The sequence below is a fragment of the Filicampus tigris genome, chromosome 22, assembly GCF_054856515.1.
Source record: "Filicampus tigris isolate MCC_2025a chromosome 22, RoL_Ftig_1.0, whole genome shotgun sequence".
In the NCBI taxonomy this organism is placed as follows: Eukaryota; Metazoa; Chordata; class Actinopteri; order Syngnathiformes; family Syngnathidae; genus Filicampus; species Filicampus tigris.
This window is the reverse complement of record NC_141238.1, coordinates 6,062,265-6,084,676: the sequence shown is the minus strand read 5'-3', so window position 1 is coordinate 6,084,676 and position 22,412 is coordinate 6,062,265. Positions and strand designations below refer to the sequence as shown.

The 22,412-nt window shown below is 44.4% G+C and overlaps 4 protein-coding genes and 1 long non-coding RNA gene across 5 annotated transcripts in view; 2 read left to right on the top strand and 3 right to left on the bottom strand.

Moving 5' to 3' along the window:
- The first annotated feature begins 640 nt into the window (after positions 1-640).
- Positions 641-2,291, top strand: LOC147126665 (uncharacterized). The gene is made up of 3 exons (XM_086022626.1): positions 641-812; positions 1,145-1,326; positions 1,402-2,291. Exons 1-3 carry the CDS (start codon positions 740-742, stop codon positions 2,026-2,028), a joined length of 882 nt encoding a protein of 293 aa, XP_085878752.1. The 5' UTR covers positions 641-739; the 3' UTR covers positions 2,029-2,291.
- Positions 2,292-2,688: 397 nt separating this feature from the next.
- epyc (epiphycan) lies at positions 2,689-13,136 on the bottom strand. The gene is made up of 10 exons (XM_086022454.1): positions 13,037-13,136; positions 10,020-10,209; positions 6,818-6,980; positions 5,906-6,589; positions 5,542-5,736; positions 5,164-5,283; positions 4,855-5,013; positions 4,578-4,780; positions 4,399-4,494; positions 2,689-3,022 (listed from the first exon to the last, which is right to left on the bottom strand). Exons 2-10 carry the CDS (start codon positions 10,200-10,202, stop codon positions 2,852-2,854), a joined length of 1,974 nt encoding a protein of 657 aa, XP_085878580.1. The 5' UTR covers positions 10,203-10,209; positions 13,037-13,136; the 3' UTR covers positions 2,689-2,851.
- LOC147126660 (uncharacterized) overlaps positions 3,234-22,412 on the top strand; it is a 41,861-nt gene continuing 22,682 nt past the window's right edge. Inside the window, exon 1 of the long non-coding RNA XR_015084762.1 lies at positions 3,234-3,816. This is a non-coding gene — a long non-coding RNA (uncharacterized LOC147126660). The remainder of the gene's footprint in view (positions 3,817-22,412) is intronic.
- Positions 13,855-15,856, bottom strand: kera (keratocan). The gene is made up of 3 exons (XM_086022375.1): positions 15,665-15,856; positions 14,473-15,347; positions 13,855-14,396 (listed from the first exon to the last, which is right to left on the bottom strand). Exons 2-3 carry the CDS (start codon positions 15,344-15,346, stop codon positions 14,233-14,235), a joined length of 1,038 nt encoding a protein of 345 aa, XP_085878501.1. The 5' UTR covers position 15,347; positions 15,665-15,856; the 3' UTR covers positions 13,855-14,232.
- Positions 18,153-20,955, bottom strand: lum (lumican). The gene is made up of 3 exons (XM_086022447.1): positions 20,823-20,955; positions 19,351-20,229; positions 18,153-19,241 (listed from the first exon to the last, which is right to left on the bottom strand). The coding sequence occupies exons 2-3, from the start codon at positions 20,222-20,224 to the stop codon at positions 19,087-19,089; spliced, it is 1,029 nt and encodes a 342-aa protein (XP_085878573.1). The 5' UTR covers positions 20,225-20,229; positions 20,823-20,955; the 3' UTR covers positions 18,153-19,086.

Below are 22,412 nucleotides of genomic sequence, written 5' to 3'. Positions count from 1 at the left end.
GAATGAAAGTGATTTCACGCACCGCTTTGGACCAAAGCGGAAGAAAATATCCAGGAGTACACACGGATGCTTGAGAGCTGGAGTTTCTTACGAATCTGTCCTTTTTAATGGATGCTGCGGGTCTAAATTTGAGAAAAGGGTCTAACGCATTTTGCAGCGGCATACATATGTCATGGCAGCTAAAAAAACAAAACAAAAAAAAAAACAGTGTCGAGGCAACTGCTACATCACTGTCGCTGCCAATAATAATGGTCAAACCAGTACAAGTAAAAGAAAAAACACAAAAAAAAAACCCAACCATACAGGCTAACAATGGACTAGGTTCAGTACGAAAAGGAGAACATATTTTATAAATTGACTTAAGCAGGTATTTGGTCTAAGGCTCTTATCATTTTTAACATGGTGTTTGTTGCGCACTAACACAATTCCCTACTTCGATTCTCCTGTCTCCTCGGTCATCAAACAGATTGATAACAGATAGCATAACCTGTCAAGCCCCTTTACATTTCGTGTACAGTAGGTGGCGGTAGACACCAATGAGACGCAATTCGCCAGTAAATAAAAATAAGAGGAAGAAGAAGAAGAAGAAGAAGAAGCAAAAGTAGGAAGTGACGCGAAATGCTGCAGCAAAAGAGAAGTGTACGTCACTTCCGTGAAGCAGCCTCGACACCGATGCGAAGAAAAGAAGCGTGACCTACGAAGTGCACTTGATGGAAGAAATCTTCAAACTTGACTCGAAATGGCGTTCCAAGATCACGCGTATACGAGTACCACATATGATAAAGTTAACTCCGTGGAGCCGATTTATAATTGTAAGTTAGATTTTTATGAAACCAAAAATAAAGGGAAAAAGGTTGGCTGCTGTTTTGAAAATGGCGACCTACGAAGTACCCTACGTGCGCACGGGTGGACTTTGCAGTTACTACTTGCTTTATATAATAATACGTTTTGTGTTATAACATGTTTGTTATTTAGCAACCTCGCCAACCTTGTCGTAATTTCCGGTTTTATGCAGAACAAGTTCTGGGTTTTGTATTATGCTGCGTTCAGTGCTTATCGTAAATCTGAAAGTCTAAGTGTGCATTATTTTCTACCCTGCATTACTACCTGCTGCTTTATCTGAATGATTTCTTTTCTCTTCCAGGGAGCCTAAAGGAAGCAGAAGAGCTCGTGAAGCTAAGGATGTCAAATAATTATCTCTTCTCTGGGAAAAGAAATACTTCCGCGTGGGCATGGATGGCCATCCTCAGGCATATGGGCATGCAAGACAAACTGAACCACCGTCAAGCCAAAGCAAAATGGCAAAACCTAAGGCAACGATACAAGGTAAAATGGTTTAACTTTACATGTATTTTAAGATTCACATTGAATGTATTTTGACACGTGGTTGTTTCTTTTTAGGAGCTTAAGGACAAAAGTCATTGTTATACGTGGCCTCTTTTCACTTTGATGGATGATGCCTTGGAGGGCAGACTGGAAGGCAGCGCCCCCGTTTTGGGAATCTGCGCCGAAGATAAATTGCGTATCTCGCCCAGAGGCAAGAAGCGAAAGAGAACCCCGGCTGGCATCCCTCGGGCTAAAATAACGAACGTAATCCCGGAAATTGAGGTGACGTTGAATGGAGGAAGTGGAACACGAGAGGAGGCGGAGGCGGAGGATGGTGTTGATGAGGATGAGATTGAAGGCAACCAGGAGTTCATGTCGCAAGACGAGACAACGGATACGGAAAAGCGATTCATGGAGCTGGAGCGCGTGGCTCTGGAACGAGACAGGGCGTTGCTGGAGCGGGAGATCGCCATCGTGGACCGGGATCGAGCCCTGATGGAGCGGGAGAGGCTGCTGATCGAGCGGGAGAAAGAGATGGTTGCCAAGGACCGCGATGCCGTCAACAGGGAGCGCCTGGCGTTGGAGAAACTGAAAGCCGCCTTGGAATCTCCCGCCTCCCAGGAGACCACCAGGGACCACGGTTCAAAGGACAGGACGGAACGCTTCCTGGACTTGTTTGAAAAACTCATTGATAGTTTTTGATTGGGAAAACAAAAATTTGGGGGAGCAAAACATACATTTTTTAAATAAAAATTAAAGTCGGGACTACTTTTTTTTGAAACAGTCATGACATTAAAAAAAGCTTTTTGTTTTTGGAAGAGGTCTTCAAAACAACTTTATTTACTCATGTGGTTATTCCATACAGAGCACACAGTGGCAAGCTGTTAGCATTGTTGTTAGCCACAACCCTCCTCCCAAATTATCAACAATAGTCTTTGGAATAAGATGTTGTGCACAGTCAATCACCTTTTCACCCCGCCCCCCCTGAAAAATCTACACTGAATATATATTTTTATATTACATTACAGACTTTACAACCAATGCTTGTGTTTAGAATGCGTCTTTTATTGCATTAGGTACTCAAAATCTCACCTTCCATTGAGCTCCGGCCTTCAAATAAGTTTCCAAAAGATTTATTTAATATTTATATTTAATCTTTACAAAACAAACATCTTTAAACAAAACCAAAAAAAAAAGAAAAAAGACCAGTTGTGAGCAGATATCAGACAGAAACATTCAGTTGAGGGTTGACTTAAAATCAAGTTGTGGAATAGTTTGGCTTTTGTTATGTGTGTGTGTGTGTGTGTGCACCCCTGTCATGGAGGTGCGCTACAGCGGTGTGTATGTGCATGGTCAGTCAGTCACATCTCACGCATTTATGGAATCGTGGATATCCACGCAGAGTGGTACCTCTCCGCAAAAGAGTGTATCCCGGCGGCCTGTGGAAGGCCACCCAAAGACGAGTATCCGTGGATATTTACAGGCGCGCGTGGTGGCGGTCGCTGCGTTTGCGTGTGTTTGTGTTTTAGATGAGGTCGCCGACCGGGATGCGGGGCAGGCAGACGTACGCCTGCGGAGTTCGGCTCAGGTTGATGGGGTTGCCGTCAAGGCGGATGTCCTCCAGCGCGTTGCGGATGTAGTTGAAGTCGTGCAGGTTGCAGAAGGTGTCCTCGTGCATCGACTGAATGTTGTTACGCTGCGGAAGGGTCGAGAAAATATGAGCATTATACAGGTGCTAAAGTGTGTGTATATATATATATATATATATATATATATATGTATTAGGGATTAACAATTTAACGCATTCATTTCGCGTTAACTCACTAGTTTATTAATGCCGACAATTATTTTTCGTACTGTTTCTTTTATTGTGAAAGTCTGTTGCTTCCGGTTGCGGTGCTTTTTGGAACAGGTGTTGTGGGGCACGACACCGGAAAACAAGGTATAGTGGCGGTACGTTCAAAGACAAACAAAGAGCACGGAACTTTTACAGGGTTATTTTCATTTTAAAGTTCTTCCGGACGTCACGGTCGACAAAACCACAGCTGTTTTGTAAACTGCTACAGAGTTGAATTTTCTTATCACCGGAGGACGTCCAGTCTGAAATATCTAAATGCGAGATGACATCAGCAAACCATTTAACGAAACAAACCGTTTAAATAGCACGTTAAATGCGACGTGCGGAAGAAGGAACTATCGATAAACAAAAGGCAACAGCGTCTTACAAATGCCATAACGGAGTGGATAACGGACTGCAAAAGAGATGACTTTGCAACATGCAGCCCGTGTTCACGTGCAAGAATGAAAACAGAAGAGAGACATTTTTGCCGAAACGTGCGCGGGACATTTTATTGAAGTGGCACAGCTGTGGAATGTGTTCAAAGCATCATCAGAAACGAACAGCCAGCGAGAGATGTCCTCAAGACACACACGAAGAGTGCCATGGCATCAACTGCTGAAATGAACAAACGCTACTGGAGCCCTTTGAAGGTATGATTTACAGTACATCATATTTCTCACTGTCCTGTCATTGTGCGCGTGTACACGAAGAGAGAAAAAGTGTGCGAAATGTATTCGTGTGCAGCATTAAAATGTAGAGAATATTTTTGGGTGTTCCACAATATTTTTCAAGGTGAAATTCATGCATGTCTTAAGGGTCATCCTGTCATGTTCCCCGCACTTCATCACTGGAGTGAAATGCATATCTACAGGCATGCATACCGTACTTTGCTCATGATTATTGAATCACATTTTATTAGCAGATATATTTCATTATACTATAAATTTCTAACCTTGTTTTTTTATTTGATTGATTTAATAGAACAAACAGGATAACATTGCATAAATAGAACAAGCAAGATAACATTTCAGTGGCAATGTTTGATTTTGTTGTTGTTGTTTTGATTACATAAGTGAGATTGATGTGCGTGTGTATATATACATATATATATATATATATATATATACACACGCACACACATCAATCTCAATTTACAGTATGTAATCAAAACAACAACAGCAACTAACGAAACCAGAGAGCAAGTTCCTTCAAAACCTGAGAGCAGAATCTACCTGTAGATGAAGGGATCGCAGACTGTCTGGAAGAGGCACAGGGATGTAGTCGATTTCGTTGTCCGTCAGGTACAGGTAGAGCAGGCCGGTCATGCCCTGGATTTCCCAAGAGAAGTTTGAAGGTTGAATAACAAGGACTGATCGATACAAAAAAAAAATTCCTCTTGCGACGGACACACCTTGAAGGCCTCTTTGAGAATACCCTTGGACTCGAGGTTATTGTGGCTGGCGTCGATTAGGGTCATGGTCTCCGGCAGGGCGGGCATCTGCGAAATGTGATTTTCTCGAATCACCAGCTCCTCGAGTTCCGGCAGATCCACAAACGCCTTGCCGTCAATGGACGAGATGGCGTTGGCTGTCAAGTCGATCCTCTTCAGCTTGTCTGCAATGCAGCGAGACCCACACTGTCAGCTCTTTGCGTCAGCAGATCACGCCGACCCAGAGTCCAAAACATACTCATGGAGGCAAAGTCGGACTTGTTGATCTTGGTGATCCTGTTGTAGCGGGCATAGAAGTGAGTGGTGTCTTTGGGCAGCGGTGGTATGCTGTCCAATTTCAAGTCGTCGCAGTACACCGAACCACCGAGGCATGTGCACAGCAAACAAGTGGGCATACCTGAAGGACACAAGGAGAGAGCGGAAACATAACAAGGGAACATCAGAGTAAGAGCTGGATTGCATCGTCTAGACTAGTTTTGTGACCGTGCTTTGACATTGAATACTTGTGCAACTTGGCGTTCTTTTCTTGTCTCCATTCCTTGCTCACCTTTCGTGTCAACCTCAGGTTCTTCGGGTTCCTCGGGCTCTGGTAGGCCAGAGCCCAGTGTCGTTTCTACACCACCAGTACCCTCTTGAGGGGTCTCTTGTGTCGGAAGCAGCCCCTCCTCTTGTTAGAGACAAGATTTGGTGTTGAGGAAACAGGTTAGATGAGCATGGACGTGAACCACAAGTCTGGCAATCAGTGGGAAACTGTTTGCCGCAGTAGTTAGCAGAGAATGTGTTTGTTGCATTTAACAATCGTTAAATGGGAATGACTTTTGAGTGTTAGTAAGCAGAGATACTCCACTGGCACCACTATTAACAAATCAAGATACCCTTAATAAAATACCCTGGCATATGTCTTGGTTCTAGATTAGATACTGACCTTTATCAGTGTCAGGGATCAGAACTATATCAGGCTCCCCGGGTTCTCCAGAGGCAGAGACACCAGGGGTTCCGGAGACATCTATGTCTCCAGAGACTCCAAGATCCCCTGAGCTTCCTGAAACTCCTGAGAAATCCCCTGAAGTACCCGATGCCTCTTGTGGGATAGTTGTAGGAATGAGAGGCAGTTCCACCTCTTGTTTGAGCCAAGTTGGAGTGGTTAGGAGACACATTGGGAGGATGAGATGTGGGATGGACATTCAGTTAACTTGTTAACCAACCGTTCTCTCACTATTACGACCAAACAGCAGATTAGGGTGACAATGGTTACGAGTAACACAGTGACAAGTTTTAAAAGTACTAACCTCCAGGTAATAACGTTATCCCTGACTCCCCAGACTCATCGGTGTCCCCAGAAACCCCAGAGCCTCCGGAGCCACCTGAGGTCAGGAGATCTCCCGAGAACCCAGAGCCATATTCGTCCCCAGACCCTCCAGAGCCCGGCGGGAGTTCACTGGCAATACCAGACCCCGCAGACCCCAATTCAATTAGAATTCCAGAACCTCCAGAGCTAAAGTCTCCGGAGGCTCCAGAAGCTGTGGATCCCATGGTGTCCCCAGATATTAAGAGATCTCCAGATCCTGAAAGATCTCCGGATATCAAGAGGTCCCCGGACCCAGACGGATCCCCGGATATCAGGAATTCTCCTGATCCTGAGATATCCCCAGAAATCAGGAGGTCCCCGGATCCGGAGGTCTCCCTAAATCCAGAGACTGCTCCAGATCCGTAGACATCCCCTGATATCAAGAAATCCACATCCCCAGACACCAAGAACTCCCCTGATCCTCCAGAGCTGCTGAGGATTTCCTCAGAAGCCCCGGAGATGAAGACAATATCACCAGAACCCCCAGAGGCACCCGAGACCAGTGGGTCCCCTGAACCTCCTGACCCAGAAACCCCAGAGGCTCCTGAGGCACCAGACCCCACTGAGCCCCCAAAATCCCCGGAGACATGAAGGATGTCAATGGGCATCAGACGCAGCTCCACCTCTTGTTAGAGACAAGATTAGTTATTAATGGACACGCAACAAACAGGACACATTTAACCATAAACAGCTAGTTAAATGGAACACATGCACAAAGAAAAAGATGCAGACAACCGCAGTGGATTGGTTGTTGCTGACGAAGGGCAATGCTGCTTGCACAACTCCAAGACCCTCCAAAAACCTCCGATTCCGAGTAACCTCCTGTTCGTGACAGGTTTGAGCTGTTTCAGACCTTTTTGTGTGTCCGGGCCCATGAGAACGCCGGACCCCCCTGAGCCCTGAGGGATGAGCTGGGGCTTTAGGGGCAACTCCTCCTCCTCCTCCTCCTCCTCCTCCACCGAGGCCTCAGGGACTGGATAGTTGTAGTCAGGCGGGGCCAAGGTGCCAATCTCTATCTGAGGAGAAGACAACAGCCCTGAGACCAGAAGCGTTATAAGAGTCACCTCATTTAAACTAGGGCTGAACGATTATGGAAAATAATCGAATTACGATTTGACAATATGATTTGACATTTTTTTTTCAAGGTACTTTCTAATGTATTTTTCAGAAATTCATCTTTTAGTACAACAAACAATATCAGATCTGTTATGCATTATCAAAGCTCACCCGATCTCCATTTAGTAACATCCAGCACGGCACCAGGAAAAGTAAGCGAAAGCCTACTTATGACGTCATATCAACTGCTAGCGGGCATTAACCCTCGGCGACATCCCAACACCTTTTTTCGCCTGTCTTTTAGGTCGAAACGAATTCATCCTCTTAATATTTGACCGCCTGACAACTTTCCACGGATGCGTTTTTATTTGTCCTGGCTTGAGGAGCCGCGTCAAAAATCACAAAATGGACAATACACGTACACGGTATTGTACGTACTCATAAATAGTGATATGTGGCTCACGGTAACTTCATTACACCCATCCCATCCCATCATATCCCATACTACCTTTTTACACAATCAGGACTAAATTAAGCGCAAGTGGCTCATTAAAATTGCATGCGGGCTCAGGATCTACCACCAGATAGCAGCAGACACTCCCTATGCTGCCTACACTCCAAATCCACCACATTTCTCATCAACCTTCAGGTCAATAGCGATGGTTCCATACTCCAAATGTTTACAAAAAGAACACACAAAAAAAAAACCCATGATATTAAGAAGGAATAAATTGTGGATGCGGTATTCTTATATAAACACGTGACGATTCACAGTATTAGTCAGCCCAACTCTGCAGTTCAAGTCTCCTCCAGTTGGTGGCGATGAACCCCCACGCACCGCACAAGCACAGGTAATACCTGACACTTAAACGTATGCAGTCAAACGGACCACTCGATGGTCCTTGTGGAACCAAGACACACACGGTAGCTACACGGATCTTTATTTTGCAATGCATTTTTTTCAACCACGCCGTAGCAAATCTAAAGCAATGCAACATAGCGAAGAGGAACCATAAGGAGATCTTTCCGGGAGCTAATAAGTCACTAATGGGAATAATTAAGAGATGTCCCAGTGTTTTAGAGTTTTGGCAGGGTGACAGTGCAGGATGCAACAAGGCAGGCCTTTGAAAGCGCTGACTCCCCTCCCCACCCTTCACCCGCCACCCTTTTCCCCAAAACAAACATATTCACCCACGGGGGAAGAAGAGGCGAAAAGCTGGCAAGCAGACGTGCAGGAAAACAGCATGGCAGCACTGCCGCTCAATGTAAGCGCGGAGTCAAAGACAAACAGTATGTCGCTGCCCCGCTACATAGTTTGGTAGTCACTGGAAGCATTCAGGCCGGGAGAAGCTTAAAAAATACTTCATATCATGCATATGTGGTGTCCTGCTCTGTCAGAATATCTTTGGCTGCTTCCAGTCTCTGAGGTTTCCAAAATAAAGTTTGAACGGGGGATGTGCTAACAAGACAAACGCAAGGACCCCCCGCAAAAATGTATTTTTCTCCTCTCGGGAAAAGCACAACAAAGCATATTTACAACGCAAGACAAAAGCAAGATGGCGGAATATGGCCGCCGCTCTGCTTATTTTGTTGGTTTTCCAGGCCTTCCCTGAACAAAAGCTGCATAAAGAGTCCAATTGTGTCATGGTAGACAATGAATAAAAACAAACAACAACAACCCTCCGAGTTGGTAATTAAAAACTGTCGATTTGCTCCAGTTTCATTGCCGATGAGCCTTTGCTCCCTCTTGACAAGTAGACGGGAGATAAATTGCAAGACCCACACAAAAAAGCTTGGAAGTGGAAAGTCAAGACTCAGCATTCCAGAGGCATGGAGCTCATCCTCATGCTTCATTGTTCCCTCGACAACTGATGCACATGGACAAAGTCTGTCAAAAAAACCCCAACTCCCATCTAGATCCTTTCACGTGGAGGTATACTAAGAAAATTCCATCGATTGCCAAGCCTAATTAGCTTTACGAAATGTGCAAAATAGCATATGTTCCTCTTGGTGTTTTCTCCGTATGCAGAATACATTTTTTGGGGGGTGTCTTTGTGTGTGTGTGTAGGGTAGACACGGTAATTGTTTGACCGGGCAAAGGTCCCCAAAATGCTATATTTCCGGGTGTATAGATTCTTCCAAGGGTTGATTTATTTATTTATTTTTCAATATATTCACTTCTCATATCCAAGGGTAAGCCCATCTCCATTTCAATCCACCTATGAGTCCATTTTCCTCGATTCATCATTGCAGCCTTTCTGAAAATGAATTTTGGGGGGGGGTTCTGATCGGCTTCAGTGGATTACCGTGATACCTGTTTCATGTGCTTAACTCGTTCACTGCCAGACATTTTCAGACCCTCTTTTACCCTAACGTTTGAAAAAAACCAAAAACATATATATGTATAAATAAATTCCTGGGATTGAATGGCTGGACTTTGAAAAGATAAGGAAATTCGTCAATGGCAGTGAATGAGTTAAATGTGGAAGGGTGGGACTAAAAGTCATTTTTAAACTCGTTGACATGGTCGTCAGTCTCCCAGCTTAAAGTCGCCCCCTCTTTGACTCCCCATTCGCCGTCGAACCTTGTCTCTCTGCGGCCTACATTCATATGATAGATGGAAACATATGCCTCGCAGCCCGGCCACATCAGACAGCTGGAGTTGAGCTAAACCAGTTGTGGAATCCCGTTTTTTTATGGGGGGGGGGGGGGGGGAGCTGCAGATGGGTTGGAAGTAGAAGCCGTTATTGTTGCGTATGACAACCGCCAATCACGGTCTTGACTTCTTATACAGTATTTAGTCATTGTTAATCTTCCAAGTTGGAGATGCATCCAGGTATTGGAAGGAGTTTTGTCCTGCTGACCTGTTCCAAAAAAAAGTCATCCGCACTGTTAATGTGATTTGTTGAGATCGGAAGAAGCGGTTTTGCAGCTGCCTAGACAGGAATTCTGAATTCAGACGAATTTACGATACGATCGGGGCTCCCTTTTCAGCTCACCTCGGGATCCTCAATGGTCGGCCCATCCTCGTAGTCGTACTCCTGGTTTTCCGAGTTAATGTCGTCCACATCGTAGTTGCCGTCGTCATACGAGTCCAGGTCGGCTTGCCTTGAAAACCGGGGATTGGCCACCACCGCTTTGAGGACGAGCAGTCCCAGTACCAGTCGCACGAGTGTCTTCATCGTTTGCCTTTGGGACGCACAGAAAAGACGTATGTCCCGTTAGAATAGAAGCCAAATCTCCCTGAACGTATTGAGGTTCAGGATTCATCATTTTGACCATGTATACTGGAAAGAATTTTAACATTTTTGTCCGAGCAAAGTATAGCTTGAGTTGTTAGCGGAGGGTGCAGATTTATTTTTAAGGGTAATTCAATTTGAGTTTGAAACTATATTAAATTGCTTTGGGTTTATATTTCACGATTAGGGACGTAACGATGAATTGAAAGTCGATCTAAAATCGATCCACCCCGATTAATCGATTAATCGAAATGGAGTTGATTAAATTCATCTAGAAAATGATGTCTTGAAATGTTTTTTTCATTCCAGGTGCACGACACATTTTGAATGTGGAGATCAAATTATTGCGTTTGTGGATAATACAAATAATTCAAAACATTTTGGTGGATGTCAGCTAGTCTCTGTTTTTCCCTATTTTTTTTTGCAGCGGCCCTACTGACTACTACGTGAACACTCACTGTAACGGCAAACAAATAATACATCATGATCAAAACTCTTCTGTACTGCTAGAACACTGCACAACATTCACATGCAATTGCATCATGGCCCTACTATCCTCCAAACCTGACAAGAGCTGACATGCTCTTGTGATCATCTTTAACTTCGATGAAAGACACTCAGTGGATTAGTAGTTGGCTCTAGGCGGCCATTTTCGGCTCAACCGCCACTAGTGTGTTACAATCCAGGGGTCAGGGTTTGTCCCGGTTGACAAAATCAGCCAATGCGAAGGGCTTCTGTTTTTTGTGGGTGTGCAGCGCCAACTTTTGCATGAACTTGTCAAGCGGGTAAGCCAAGTCAGTGCTTATTAAATTTTAGGGAGCAAATACGATTGACATAGGGGGGGAAACAGTATTTTTTTTGGTTAATATTAGGTTTGGCTCGGAATCCACTGAAGAGCACACTTTTTGCTCCTATTTACTTTGGATTCCTTGGTTCATTCTCGTTTGTATGCCAGTTCAGTCGGAGGCGTTTGTGATTATCATGAGATTTGCATATGATAAGAAGCTCTTATTTCGCTGGCGTGGACTCAAGAACAAGGATTTATTCGCGTGACAGGTGCAGCCAAGTCTCAGCACGTTTGAGGTAAAAAAAACAAAAAAAAGCAACAAAAAAAAAACCATCCAGGAGTCCTCCAGGCGGGGGCAGAGAAATGGAGAGCGGGGGAGGAAGAAGCAGAAGAAGAAGAAAAAGAGAAAGAGACGTGGACAAGTTGTTGGCCCTCAGGGTTAGACGGAGAGAGTGCAAAAAGGAGGGACGAGAGGGAGGAGGGGTCCGGTTTGAGATTTGCTCGACCCTTTGGCCCTTCACAGAGGGCCTTTATGAGGGCCTGGTCACTGCCTGTCTCAGCACTCAAACTCCAAATTCCACCGAGGTTTGTGGACAGGATGGCAGTCAGCTTTTCGGGCTGCGAGGAAACACACACAACCACACACGCACACACATACGCGCGCAACCACACACTCATGACACACGTACACTTGGAAAGACTCACAGATGCACACTGTCTCAGAGAGAGCGAGAGAGAGAGAGAGAGAGAGAGATGCCTCAAGTGTTCTACAACAAAACAGGAGAGTCTACACATTTTTAGATGATTAGAATAGAGACAGAGGTGTGCTTTTATAATGGCCTTGACAAATGAAGGAAATGAACCCCATGACCCCATTTTGGACCTTCATAATATTCCATTTTCCCCTAACCGCCAGACTGCTTAGCTGCAATCCGAATGTCCGCAAAAAAGCAATCTGCGTAGCTATGGTGATCCCATTTCGATCCAAATCGGCATCCAAAACTCCAAAGAAAGTCAACCACGTTAAAAATCGTTAAAAGGGAGCTCATAAAACCAAACCTCGACCTTATTATACCAAATATGGCTTAGCTTTCATCATGACTGGCAAGCCCATTTAAGATCCTAAAGTGCAAAAAAAGAGCAACCAAAATTAAAAAAAAAAAAAAAAACCTCATCCACCTATTATAAAAGTCATAAAACCAAAGTAAAACTATGGCTTGGCCTCAAAGACGATTGAGAAAAGGTAAATTCAACCAAGATCCCAAAGTAACATCAACAAGAATGATAAAACATTCTATATCGACATTATTAGGGTCAGAAAACCACCTTTCAAAGCATCTCAGTCATCAAACATAAGAATCTTAACCTATCGTTTTCCCAACCTTACTATGGCCGTGCAATGGTATGCCCATTAAAGATCAAATTGTGCAAAGCAACCGGATTAAAAAAAAAACATTCTTTCACATTATCACATCAACAATGCATCGCAATCATCAAGTACAACAGTCTTTTCCTAACTCTACCAAAATAGCCAAAGTGAAAATATGGTTTAGCTTTAAAGGCAAGTGAGCAATGGCAAATTAATTTTATTCCTCCAAACCAAGCTTCCAAAACTGCAAGGAATGAGGGGAGGAAAAAATTCTCGCACATCCACGATGAACGTCATAAAACCATCGCTCACTGCATTCTTATCATCAATGAACAATCCGTCACCTGTAGCTTTCCCAAACTCAAGCGAATAGCCCGAGTGCAAATATGGCTGAGGCAGTTGAGGAATGGTCAACTCGTTTTTCCCAAAGAATGAGTACCAGAGTAAAAATCGTCATCCATCACCAAGGTCCTAAAACCACCATCCAATGCATCCCAATCATCAAGGAAAAACAATCCGTCACCTGTAGCGCCCCCAAACTCAATCCATGAGTCAATAAGGAGCCCCCTGTGCCCCCCTCCCTCTCCTTATCATGAAGATAGCGGCCGCGAGAATGCTTACCTGTGTCTCCCGCTCTCCTGAATGCTCCCTTCAGCCACGATGGAGATGCTGAGGGCTCCGCGACTCGGCCAATGGCGAAGGGGTCGTGCAGAGGTGCCTCGACAGGGGGCGGAGGGGTGGGGTGGCAAGGGGGTCCGGTGTGTGTACCAACGTGTGTGTCCGGGTTTCACAAGTGTGTATGTGGCGTGTGCATGTGTAGGGTCTGACAGACCTGAGTGCCCCTGCCGCTTACGTGTGAAGGTAGGCACTGAGGCCGATTGGACTGGAGCAGGTTGCTTTTGGTCACTCGCTTGGGGTAGGGGAGGTGGAGGGCACCCACCCCATCCCAAATAAGAGTACATCACTGCACGCGCACACACTTAGACATCAAACACAAAGAACAAGACGGCAGAGCATGAGGGACACCAACCCCGCCGTTAGATTTTTATCCTTCGCAAGAGTATCCCCTATTTTGCTACCAGTGTATTTCAATCACGCTAAAATAGTTCACTTCCTGGAGTTGAAACTTGGTGTTTCATCTGTGTGTATGTGTCTGTGTGTGTGCATGCATGTATGATCCAGGGGCCTGTGCACACAATGGGACCTCTGTTGAGGAGCCCCTGTTAGCATAGAGCTGAGAGGAAGTCCCCCCGCTTCTCCAGTAAGGCCCTCCTTTTTTTCAGGCCAAGCTCAGATGTGCTCGCAACTGATCTGAGTTCATTCGCAAGCCACGCACGTCTCAACTTGGATGCAAAGGATCTGATCCGGAATCAGAACCAAAGAGATGCCAAGAACTCTTGACCTGACACAGTGGGAATGAATCTGGGATAAACCGGACATCCTGCGTTGATAGATACTTTTATTCAAACTGAAAACCATATATCTTACTTTTCCAGATACACAAAAAAAGCAGAATTCAAACACAACAATGGATACAAAAAAATTAATTACAGTTAGTCAATACGAATATATAGAAAAAGTCTACAACTCATCTTAAAGCAGTAGAAAATAAGCACAGGTCAAAAGAAGTCATTGGGTTTAAATACAAGGTCTTCTGACATCTAAATGGTCAACAGATTTGTACATTGAAGGCACAACTAGTGGTCCATTTAACTGCCTGAATTGATTACAATTCCTCAAAATGAAAAGGGGACTTTCAAGTTGTCACAGGTGCCCGGCATTCAGACTGTTCTTAGCGGTAGAACCTGTTCCTTTATTCAGATGACAATGGACCTAAGGAGCCGGAAGCACAGAATGACATCCCTGGGAATCGGCGGTTCGATATCGTTGCCATCCAGTCGGAGGTAGCGCAGTCGCGGCACACTGTCATTAGCATCCACAGTATCAATGTCCGTGGGACAGACGTTGGAAGCGCTCACGCCTGAAATGAAACAGGAAGCAATTACAATCATTCATTGTTCCACCGGTAAATACAAGCGCGTTCATGGGAAACCTACTTTTAATGTTGTTGTGGTCAAGGTACAGCTGTTCAAGGCCTGTGGGGATCAGGGGCACCTCAGTCAGCAGGTTGTGCGACAGCTGCAGGTCCAGGATGCTGGAGATGTTGAACACGTTGTTGGGAACACCACTACTTCCGAGCTTGTTGTGGTTTAGCCTAAGGAAAGCCACCTTAGGCAAACCCTTGAAGTAGCCTATGGGGATTTTGTCGATGTTGTTGCCGTCGAGGAAGAGCTGAGTGGTGGTGGGCGGTAGGCCAAGAGGCATGCTGCTCAACTGGTTCTTGGCAAGGTTGATCTGCACCAGGTTGTTAAGACCCTTGAGGCTCACCTCAGTCACGGCATCATCCATCAGCTTATTCCCCTGCAGGTCTAAGAGGGTCAGCTTATCCAGGCCAGAGAAGACCCCATCAGGGATCTTGGAGATCCGATTGCGAGAGAGACTTAGGTGCTCCAGGCTATCCGGGAGAGGAAATGGCACCCAGGACAAGAGATTGTCATCCAGGTAGAGGTGTTCCAAGCGTGCCATTGCATCCAGGGTGCCTTTTTCCACTCCCTCGCTGGTTATTTTGTTGCGACTCAGGTTCACCCAACGCAGCTGGGTAGCATTGCGCAGGGCGTTGGCCGAGACTACTTGAATTTGGTTATTCTGCAGATAGAGGTACCAGGTGGATGGAGGTATTGGGGGGATGCTCTTCAGACCTTTATTGTCACAGTAGACAGCACGAGGGAAGTTGGAGGGGCAGTGACACTCTCGAGGGCATGCTTGGACCTGGGCCATTATTTCCTCGTACGACATATCCTGACTCAGGACTGTGTGGAGTAGGTATGCGGCACAGAAAAGCCTCAGAAAGAGTTCCATTTTGATAGACATCCTAGAATGCAAAGAGGTAAAAAGACATATTGAGACAAGAGGGGGGAAAAAAAAATCGAGGTCAACCTTGTCCATATTTTTCTTAAGCTTGTACTTGAGTCCTTGCAGATGACATATGGTTTAAATTCTTAATGCCTCAACGTTTTTTGTGCAGAACTAATTTTATGTCAGTCATACTATTTCCACGGAGAGAGACTCTTCAAAGACAAAGCCAGCACACCTGTTTTGAGAGACGTACTCCCGATTCTCCTGGTGTTAAAGCTTTGGTGTTAAAGATAATGACACAGGACAAAACATCTTGTTATTCAAGAAACCTACCTCAAACTTTGTTAAAAGATGCTTCCACCCTCGGGTTGTCAAGGCTCGTCCCAATTGATGAGGCTGTAGCGCTCACTTGCTAGTATTTGTACTACCAGTTTTTTTTATTCAGAGTATGCCAGCTTGTCACTCAAAGCCTTGACTAGCCAATGAGGTCTCATGTGCTAAACCTTAACAAGGCTCGAGACGTGGCCCATTTAGAAAGAGGTCACTGCACCTCTACCTGTTCTACCTTGTCTGCCTGCGTCCTCATGTACATTAGTCTTACTTAATTCCTCTGTGCTGCACTTGATCTCTTTTGAACTGACAAATCCCCGAGGGTCATTGCCAATCTTTGCGTTAATTCTGTGCGGCCAACATCTGCGCTGAATCCAGGATTAATTGTTTTTTCTTTGACATGCAGACTACGGATTGGGGTTTTGTTTGCAGTAACATATTATATTCAGTACCTGATCTACTTGTTTTATTTCAAATTATATGAACGTCCGTTGTCAAAGATTTTTTGACTAAATCATTTGAAGACATGGGCTCTATTGGCGTGAGGTCATCTTTAATCTGAAGGGACTTAATTTAATGCAGGCTCGTTAGGCCAATCGCTTCCTAAACAAGTGCTCCTTTTCAGTGATGACGGCAGAGGCCACGATGCAACAGGATAATCCCTGGCGAGTTCTGCGAGGGCAGAGGCGCTACACTACACCGCAGCCTCTACGCACGTTTGCGCACTTCTGAATCCCAACATTAGTACGTCGAATGGATCGGACATATCGGACATTAGGCCTGGACATGCCCTACGATTTGGCCGAATACACTTTTAACAGGATTGAATCAATCTATAACCTTACACTAACCAGAACTCCAGTTTTAAGTATTGCATGTAAGAGTTTTTACAAAGAAAAGTTCAGAAAGTTTTTTTTTATTGTGGAGTAAGTTACGTTCGTTCTACCCTATGTGGATTTACTCCTTACCCGTCAATGTTTAATAATGCTTAGTTAGGTTCACCACTCAAAGGCCTCAAAGCTGTGTGAGGTGAGTTGATAGAGGATTATAAACCCTCTTGTGGAAAACCCAAGATGGGAATGTTAGGGATTTAGTAGGAGATTAAACATGAAAATGTTGTCTGGAGTAAGCATGAGGATTGAAGCTATTTAAAGAAATGCAGTAATACCATTGAAATTATCACTGTATTGGAAACACCAGTTTGCAAACCATTTAAATAATAGCTAACACATTCACAAGACTAACACTATCTGCTGTAATAACAGACTTCTGGTTACCAGACTAATACCAAAATGGGACTTAATTCACGTTTGATGTAGCTCTCAGACAAACATATTATATGTAAGAGGATATTGGGATATAATTTATGGTGTAAAATGATAACCGGGTTGTAAAATAAGGAAAATAATTGATGGCGGCCAAAATGCTATCTGACATAGGTGTCAAATCCAGGTCCAGAAGATGCCACTGTTTGTCTTTAGCCACAGGCGCTTCTACTCAACCGGCAGGTAAATGAGCTCTAGAGCCGTCAATTATTGTATATAGTTTTTAGTTTCCCATGGTCTTTTGTGCATCCATGTGTCGGCCAATCAGCTCCCCCGCCCTTGCCTTGCATCTTACCCAGCTCCAGCTGTCTCCCGTTTTGGTAATCAGTATCTGTGAAGCCTCCTGGTTTTGTCTCCAATTCTGAGACCCGAACCTTTCAGGAGAGGAAAGTCTACTCAGATTATATAATGTCAAAATGGTTAAGCATATTGCAAAACGGAGCAGAAACCACAAAAATATGTTCTTTTTTTTCATTTTCCCCCTCAAGCACACCACTTAACATTCTCGACATTGTCCATGCACCGCAATATAAAAAACAAAACAAAACACGGAACCCAAAACCCATAACTAAAAGAGCATTGGACAATGTGTTCTTGAATGTATTATGTGAAAATACAGTAGCCTGTGATCAGTATGTGACTCTGTATACATGTGTGTTGTACACACAAGCCAAGAGCGCTGAAAGACAGTTGACGGTTTGACCGCAAGTGGAGTCAACGAGTATGCAACGGACAATGCAAAGTTGCCAAAGATGCAAATTGCCATGTAGTGGAGCCAGTAAGCTTTGTTTGCTCTGTTTACACACTGGTGTACACTTTAAAAATGATAAGTATCCACCCAAAGCCGAGAGCTTCGATTGATGCTAATGGTAGTAGCTAGCCATGTTAGCAAGCACAAACCTTGTTTATTTCCTTTTTTATGAATAAACAATATCTCCATCGTCCCCAAGCCAAATAGTTTCTACGATGTGCATTGCAATGTGTACTCTGATACAAGTTAGTACATTCTCCCTGCAAGATAAAAACACGCTAACATCAAACTAGCGCTGAACACTTTCTTTAAATTAAAATAAATATAGAAATTAATCTCTTTAGTTGAGTCTATTTTTTATGATGTGTTTCCATGCGACCACACTTTATATCAAAAAGCTCCATACATACAAACATATTGGAAACATGGTTTATTCAAACTGAGTTCCTCACAGTAAATTCATGAGCATTGACCGTTCCAAAGTGTCTCTAAAACGAAGAAAAGGAAATGAACCAGACAAGATGTGATATGACAATGTCACGTTAAGGCACAATAGAGAACTTCCAGAACTGCAAAAGCTGATGTTTATTATTAAAAGAATGATACCATTTGAATTCATGCATGAAATGGAAAGAATACAAATCAGCAATGTGCATGACAAATATGTGACTGTTTAGCTTCATGAGCTATTGTTTTAAATCAGTATACTGAACTAGTATTTTACATTTTATTCATGAATACACTGAATACGCGGATTTTCTTGCTGGCCCTTTGCACAGCAACGACTTTATTAAACACGATACTATACATGCTAAACACGGAACATACAAGACAAAGACGAAGTGAAGCTACTATAGAGACACCGGAGATGCTAACGTCATTGTTTACTCCGTCTAGTCTCTGTTTGACAAGCTAACGTGTCTCATTGGAATGCTTGAAGTGTGTGTTTTTTTAATCAAAGTTAAATGTGCGCAAGTTGGTGACTAGCCTTATCATTTAGATCTACAAAAATGTGCATCCAAGATACTTGCTAGGTAGCAAGATTAGCTACAGCACCTCTAAACTTTTTGTCATTTTAAAGCTTTATTATTTTTTTTTTTAAGAATTTTTTTTCTTTCAATTTAGTTTTATTGTATCTACAAATATTTGGTATGTATTCTAACTTGAATATGCCCTGCCATTATATACTGTATCATCACATTTTTTTTCTAGGTGTTGATTGAAAATGATACTGCAATACCGCTACTTTTTTTTTTTTCTTGTCAGTGTGGATGTGTGAGTGTTGAGGATTATTTCAACACAAATTGAGTAAATCCATAAACGATGGAAGGCAGGTAGGGCTAAGTTCCTTATTCAAACAAGATCTCGGAGGCTGCGCGCAAGCAGTTGGAGGTTTCGGGGGGCATGCTGTGGTGTGTGAGGTTGTTGGCATCCAGGCGCAGGTGCTTCAGGTGGGAAAAGTTGACAGAGGTAACGTACTTGCAGAAACTTGACAGGTCAAACTCTGCGGGATAAAGAGAGAATTTGGTCAAAAACAATGAACAATGATGTTAAACCATGCCTACATTAACGCAATAAAATTGAATGAAAACAATAAGCCGGTGCCCACTCACTGCTGATCTCATTGGCCTGGAGGTATAGTTGCTCCAGCTTCTCATTGATATCAGGGATGGTCTGCAGCTTGTTGAAAGACAGGTCCAGCTCCACCAATGATGACACATTGAACACTCCCGCTGGGATCCCTGAGTCCACCAGCTTGTTGTGAGAGATCCTCAGGGAACGCAGACCCGGCACCTTGCTCAGGTACCCCGAGCCGATGCCGTCAATGTCGTTGTAATCAGCGTAGAGGATTTCCAGTGAGGCCGGCACACCGACGGGCAGCTTCTTCAGCTTGTTGTGGCTCACATCGAGGGACAGCAGATTCTTGGGCCCTTTGAACGCGCCGGCGATGGCATCAGACGTGAGCTCGTTGTGCTGAACGTTGACAGAGGTCAGATTCTCCTTGTCATTCAGGAGTCCGGAGGGGAACTTGTTCAAGTTATTGTGTGTCATCTTGAGCTCATCGAGAGACTTGGAAGGAGGGACCACTGCCTCCGTGAGAAGGTTGTGGCTGAAGAAGAGTTTCTCTAGGCCTGTCAGTTTGTCGATGGTACCTGCTGCAATCTTCCCGTTAGTGATTTGGTTGTTGTCGAGGACCAGCCACCGTAGCTCGGAGGTGACATTATCAAACACGCCAGATTTGATCTCATCGATCTGGTTATTCTGGAGGTACAGATACTTGATTCCCGAGGGCACCATTGGCACAAACTTGAGCTTGCGGCTGTCACAATACATGGCACTCGGGAAATTGATGGGGCATTCGCACTCGCGGTCGCAGTTTGCGCTTGAGGGTCCTATCAAGGAGGGTGGCACATAGTCGTAGTCCTCATACTGGCACAGCGCCAAGCAGACAAGCGCTGCCAACAGGTGTACACGGAGAGGAAACATGGCTTCTGCAAAGGAAATGAGAAGCAAAGGAGATGAAGGTCAACAGAGCTGCAAGAACAATAAAAAAAAAAAAACAGCGGAGACTCATTCAGCAGCACTGCCACACCCACTCCCCTGAAGCATTATATAATCATTCAAGAGTTCAAGACTGAATACCGAAGGGGGCAATATGAACCCTCAACAACAAATCATCTATCACCTTCACAGATTCCAGTGCATACAGCGGTGACGGCGATGGTAATGCAACACAGATGTCCCAGAAATCCTTGAACACAAATTAGCCTGAAATTTCTCTCAGGTCTTTAGCCCATCACTTAAGCATTTAGTCCTGCCATTTATGTGGCATATTTTGACAGTCCTGCAGGGAATCTTTTCAAACTTGGCCCGAAACCATTAATGTACTGTATGTATGCATTGCATATCCAACGCCATCTCCATAAATGCAAGGACCACAACCCTTCAGAATCACTTGCCACACTTTTGTTCCATGCATTATCTTTGTTGCAACACCAGTCCAGAACAATTCGAAAGCTCACATCCGCAAAACAACAAGCAATCAAAACCAAAATCATTCCATCCCTGCAACATACTGGCTTACCTGCGCTCCTCTCACGGCGTACTCTCTGCGTGGGGTTGGAGGACCAGTGGAGGTAGAACACTATGGTGTTCAAAAAGTAGACGTCTCTGGAGAAAAACACAGGAGAGAAAGACAGAGAGGGAGGAGAGAGAGAGACAGGAGAGAGACAGAGGGGGGAGATGGAGAGACAGAGTGGAAAAAGGAGGAGGAGAAGAGGATGGCGACTGGGAAGGAGGAGGAGGTTTTGGGGGGGTGTATGGCGGTGATGGGGGGGCTTTTTCCTGCAAATTCAGGTTGTATGGAATCAAAACATGCCTTCAAGGGTGGATGCAACTGTCCAAAACCAACAACAGGTGCAACCAGGTCTTTGGGTATCACTTTTTTGCAAGCATCCTGGTTAGTACCTTGGTAGACTTGGTTGTTCTTGGGGAAAAATACCAAAAAAATGGGGGAAAAAAACAGGACAAATATGAAAACTCAGAGACTTATGTGCAGGAATAAATCCTGTGTGAAGACGGTTTTGGAAAGTCTGACAAAGCACTGGTGCGAGACGGCCAGAAAAGTCTTGCATAAGATTGAGACTGCATTACCAAGTACTTTTAGAAGGTAAGTAGAAGCAGATCGCATCCATCTCGTGTTTCTTTCCGTGTTTTTACACCACCGCTGCATTCTTTCCTCTCAGCACATTTTGAAGGCCAACAATCGTCCGACTAGACCCTCCTATTGGTTCTCCATTGACAACGGAGCGAGGTGGGGAGGGGGGTGCTTTACCTTCTTGGAGGAGGTGGTGGGGGTCACGGGAGGAAAGACGAGCCAAATGCCTCCCCCATTTGTGGGGAACGTTCATCTCCCTGTCAAAACACAGCGGGATGTCACGGCTGCTTTTGATTGGTCGCACTCTGCTCTTTTGCTTAACCAGGCGTAGAAGCCAGTGTCCTCTCAGAAAGCCTATTTGATTACACACATGTTCTAACCATTACCTCCACCAGAGAGAGATTAGGTTTCACTGCCATTTGGTAGACTTTGCAGACATTCCTAGTGTGAATCTCTTATCTATGACATTAGCATCTATGAAGTTGTACTGGATGGTCCTCATTAGGATTGTTCGGCTTTGGTTGATGTTTGTTTTTTATCAACTGCCATTCCAGTTCTAGTTTAGTCTTTCATTTCAATCCCCTCAACTTGGGGAGTCTTGCCTTTCCCAAGGCTAACAAAACGGGAAAAAAGCTCTTATGGATTCTGTACTGAAGCAACAGCTTTGCGCAGACACCCTGTGGAGAAAATTGCCTGATTTTTCTTGGAAATTTGCAAAAAAATAACTTGGTGCCTGCTAAGTCTTCAGCGAGCCACCAGCCGGCTGATATTGATCAAAAAGGTCAAAAAGCCTTCAAGCCATTTGCCATATCAACAAATCCCAATTTCCTTACCACATAGACTGCAAAATGGTTGTTTAATTGGTATTTTTGGTAATAGTGTAACGGTAGTGGTATGCTCCATGCCCACATAAACATATCCATTGGACGACAGCCAATGCAATGCAAACTAAATTGTGCAGCTATTCACAAAGTCGTCTTCATTGTTTCATATCGGTGTGTAAAGCAAAGACCACTT